The sequence below is a fragment of the Equus quagga genome, chromosome 1, assembly GCF_021613505.1.
Source record: "Equus quagga isolate Etosha38 chromosome 1, UCLA_HA_Equagga_1.0, whole genome shotgun sequence".
Classification (NCBI taxonomy): Eukaryota; Metazoa; Chordata; class Mammalia; order Perissodactyla; family Equidae; genus Equus; species Equus quagga.
The window spans coordinates 45,410,849-45,415,241 of record NC_060267.1 but is presented as its reverse complement, the minus strand read 5'-3'; the positions used below and the strand labels follow the sequence as shown (position 1 = coordinate 45,415,241).

The 4,393-nt window shown below is 46.8% G+C and overlaps 1 protein-coding gene across 1 annotated transcript in view; it reads right to left on the bottom strand.

Moving 5' to 3' along the window:
- The window catches only part of LRP6 (LDL receptor related protein 6), a 173,357-nt gene extending 172,957 nt beyond the window's left edge, over positions 1 to 400 (bottom strand). The window contains exon 1 of the mRNA XM_046660441.1: positions 29 to 400. Coding sequence (XP_046516397.1) covers positions 29 to 83 — 55 coding nt within the window. The 5' untranslated portion in view covers positions 84 to 400. The remainder of the gene's footprint in view (positions 1 to 28) is intronic.
- Between the last annotated feature and the right edge of the window lie 3,993 nt (positions 401 to 4,393).

Sequence of the window (4,393 nt, the reverse complement as noted above, 5' to 3'; positions counted from 1 at the left end):
CCCCCCCCCCCCGCCCCGCTCTTCCCACCTCTCAGGAGCACACAGAAACTGCAGGCCAGGAGGCTCCTCAGGACGGCCCCCATCTTCCCTTCTCGCGCTCTCTTCTCTCACCGGCGAGGGGCGGCCAGAAGAGGGGGAGGCGAGGAGCCGGGGCGGCCGCCGCAGCGGCACGTCTGCACGCTCATGCTTCCAGCTTTCCAGAGAGAGAAGAAAGAAAGGGGCACGTCAAGGCTCCGCGCGCGCCGCCGCCACCGCCCTCTCTAGCGCGCCGCTCTGCCCCGGGCTCGCGCGACGCCAGCGTCTGCTCCCATCCCGCCACCTCCTCCCCCGGCGCCCCGCTTCCCCCGCGCCGCTCCTCATTCAGCCTCTTCCTCTCACGCAGCGGCGCAAGGATACGTCCCGGCCGCCGCCGCCGCCGCGGCTCACGCGAGGGTCTCCCTGCGCGCGGACGAGCCCCCTCCCTCGGCGCCGCCTCCCGCGCGTCTACGCAAAGAAGTGGGGGCCGCGCGCACGGGCTCTGCTTGGAGACCCCGGGAGATCTACCGGGCAAGGAGAAGCGTGCTGGAGGGGAAGGGCTGCCAGGCGGCGCATTCCGATGGGATTCTTTCCCGAGCCCGCCGCTCCGGCCCTGCCGGCGGAGGGCGTGAAGCGACGTCCAACAACATCGGAGCCGGCGTGGTCGGGACTACTTTCTGCGGCTCGGCCGGGCCGCCGCCTGCTCCGTTCTTTGTGCGGCCGGCGCCTGCGGAGCCAGGTGGAGCTCCCGAGCCCCGTCGGCTGCCCCCTGGGCCGGGGCGAGGGCTGGCGGGCCGGGGCGGCGGAGCTGCAGCTCCACGCTCCTGGAGCCCCACGCAGCCCGACGCGGGGTGATGAGCTCAGTCTTCAAGGTTGGGAATTGCTGTAAGCATCTTTTTTCTAGGAAAAGAAAAACGAATGCTGCTTGCACCAGCTTTAAACGCGGATCTAGTGAATGGTGTTCAAACGCCAACTTAAACTGAGGTTTGTATTTTCCCCTGACTTCCCCCAGAATTAAGTCCGACAAGAACTAAAGATTTCTAAACTGGCAGATAAAATTCCATAATAAATGCGTGGACACTTAAGACAGAGCAAGGGGACAATGGGTCAGGACTATATTTGGGATTTTACAAGTTGCTTTGAATGATGAATGTTTGGCACGTTTTGTTAATCAGTTCTCAGCTTGAGGAGGAAAAGATTCCCCAGAATGTCAGGCTCTGATTTTGCGCAGCCTGTGCTGCTCCCCGTGGACAGGGCGTTCAGGAGTGACGGCCCAGACGCCCCCTGGGATCACGTGGCAGCTTCAGTCTGGCAGGGCACCCCACCGAGAGTTCTCCGTAAAGGGGCCATCAGGTGTCTTCTGCCCAGCTGTCACACGCCCTAACCTGGGGCAGGTGAGCGAGGAGGTGGAGCTACTCCTGCAAGGTTACTAAAATCTCAGTGACATTGGAGTTCACCGAGTGCTTGCACACACCTTATCACATTTGAACTCAAAACTACCCTGGAGTAAGGCAGGTTTTGTTACTCATTATCCTAACTGCATGCACAGAGGAGGAAAATGAGAACCTGATGGGTTCAGTGACTTACCCAAGGCTACTCAAGTAGTAAATAGCAGGACTCCAAACCCACCCGGGTCTAACGATTACAGACACTCTGCTCCTTCCAAGAAGAGCACACTGAACCAAAAGGACGCCTGTCTGTCCTCAGACAGAAGGGCAGAAATAGCCAAACCACTTTCCCCAAAATTCACTGGAGAAAATTTAGCCACCATTCATTTAAATTACCTTTTTCCAGGAACCCTGTCAGGACTCCGCAAGTTTTGTGTTCTGGCCTCCTCAAAACAAATAACTGAGAACCAGCTTTTTCAACAATAGCCTGGAGAATGTATTATGATGAAGCTAGTGAGGCTGCAGAGACACCACGATGTGGTAGGGAAGGCATGAGCTTTGCAATGAGACGGTTAGCATCCAAACCCTCCCATTTGCTAGATATGTCACTTTAGACATGATATTTACATGTACTGTGCCTCAGTTTTCTCTTCTGTGAAATGGGGATAATACCTCCTTCAGGCTTGTGGTGGAGATTAAATTAAATAATATATATAAACTGCTCGATATGTAATTGGTGCTGGATAAATGACCATTTCCTTTCTCAACTCCTCCAAGGTGAATGGTGTCATGGTAACTTGGAATCTTTGGAAAATAATGGAAGAGAGAAAACAATTATATGGTCATGATGTTTATTCCAGGATTATTTATAATTCAAGGTAGAGAACTGTGAGGCTAATGAAAATTAACCTTCAGGACCCCTCACTTTCACAGGCCCCTTCCAGAGCCCGGGGAGGGTCCCTAACGATGTGTTCACATGATCTTATTTGCAAAAGTAAGATAATTTTTTATTCTTTTTCTGAAAACATCCCCCCAAATTATGTAAATTTCAAGTCCCACAAAACCTGGATCTATTCCTATTTATCATAGAAAACTCGCTACAACTTAAGTCTCTAGGCTATCAGCCTCAGTAGGGGAATGAGATATATTATGCAACAATGTTGGAAAATGTTTCCAGTTAGCTAAGCTTAAAAATGCAAAAGTATGTATACATTTTAATCACTGCTATGTAAAATATGAATATATATACATGTGGAAACATAAACACATGTATATATCTCTCACATATTTGAGCCAAGTAAATTCACTAAAACAGGGATTAGGATGGTGAAATAATATGAGCTTTATTTATTTTTCTGTTCTTAAATTTCCTTTAGTGTATTATATATTTTTATAATTTTTAAGGTACTTAGGTGAAAATCTATAGCTTAAGCTTAAACCCTAGTGAAGATGGTGTTCTTACTACTTAACTAATTTGTTTTCCTATTCATGCAAGTGCCTATTAAAAATATTCTATGCCAGTCACTGTGTTAACTGCTGGGGATGCAAAGATGAGATTAATCATAGTCCCTACCTTCAAGAAGCTTACAACTGTTTTGGAAACACTAATTAATAAAACAAATAATTAAAATGTTAAAATTGCTATAGTGCGAGTTTATACCATATCAACAAGAAACTCAAGTGCAGAAGCACTGAAGTCTGCCTGAACAATTTAAAGAAGGGAAAATAACCCTGGAGCTGAGTCTTGAAATCTAAGTCGGAGTTGGTCAGGCCAAGAAGACTGACAAGGAATTCCAAGCAGAAGGATAGCAGGTGCAAAGGCACTGAATTATTAGAGAGCTTGGCATGTTGGGGATTTGAAAGGAGATCCATATAGCTGAAGCATAGGGTGCTTTTAGAGAATGTTAGGGAATAAGGCAAGTAGATATTAGGTAATAAAGAGCTTTTTAATTCATGCTAAGAAGTTTAGATTTCTCTTGACAATGTGGGCACTGAAGGATTTTTCTTATGGTGAAGAATTGATTTGCATGTTAAATAATTTCCCTGGCAGCAGTGTGGATAATAGAAGAGAGGAAGGCAAAAAGTAGGAAGACCCGTGAGGAAGTTATTTTTGGTCTATGAAAGGAGTGGTCAGGACAGCAGCACTGGGATTGAAAAGAGAATGGGTTTCAGGACTATAAGATGAAAACAGCAAGACTTGATAACCTATCAGATATGAACAGAGAGAGAGAGAGGAGTCTAGGATGAATTTCCAGGTTTCTAAGTTATGCACCCCAGTGAATGAGAGTCTCATTTACTAAGAAAAGAAATGTATGAGGAGTATTTCAAGACAGGGTGATGATAAGTTGAACAAGAGGTCTTTTATATTGGCAGTGTCTGTAACTTATCCAGTTGGAGATGTCCAGTAGACAGTTTTGATACAGAAGTTTGGACTCAGGAAAGGAATAGAAAACAAAGCCCTCTGTGATGATGGTGGAGCTTGTACACCACACAATCCAGGGGACACATTGTAGAAAATTACATGGAATTGAATAGCTATTACCACAATTTTCTGGATGTCAGACATCTTCAGGAAAGGAAACCCTTTTCTAATTCAGATGAAGTCAGCCTTGGGCCACCTCATTGGAGGGTTGAGGGTAGAGATTAATTATAGTTGAAACCGTAAACTTACCTAAGGAGAAAATAGAGCATTTAATGTGACTAGAAAAGTGAGCCAGGGCAGAACCATGTGATGCACAAGTATCTAGGAACAAACAGAAGAAGAGAAGCTACAGAAAGAGACCAAAATAGGCAGGTGGAAAACTAGTTGAAAGTGCTGCCTTGAGAGAAGGTGTGTCCATAACGGCAAATACAGTGTATAGGGGAGAAATCTGCTGAGAGAAGGACTGAAAAGAGGCTATCGTGACTTATAACTTCCCAAAGGTCATTGATAGGAACATACATTATGCTAACATTTTAGGAAAGCAATCTAGGAGTAAAATATACACACC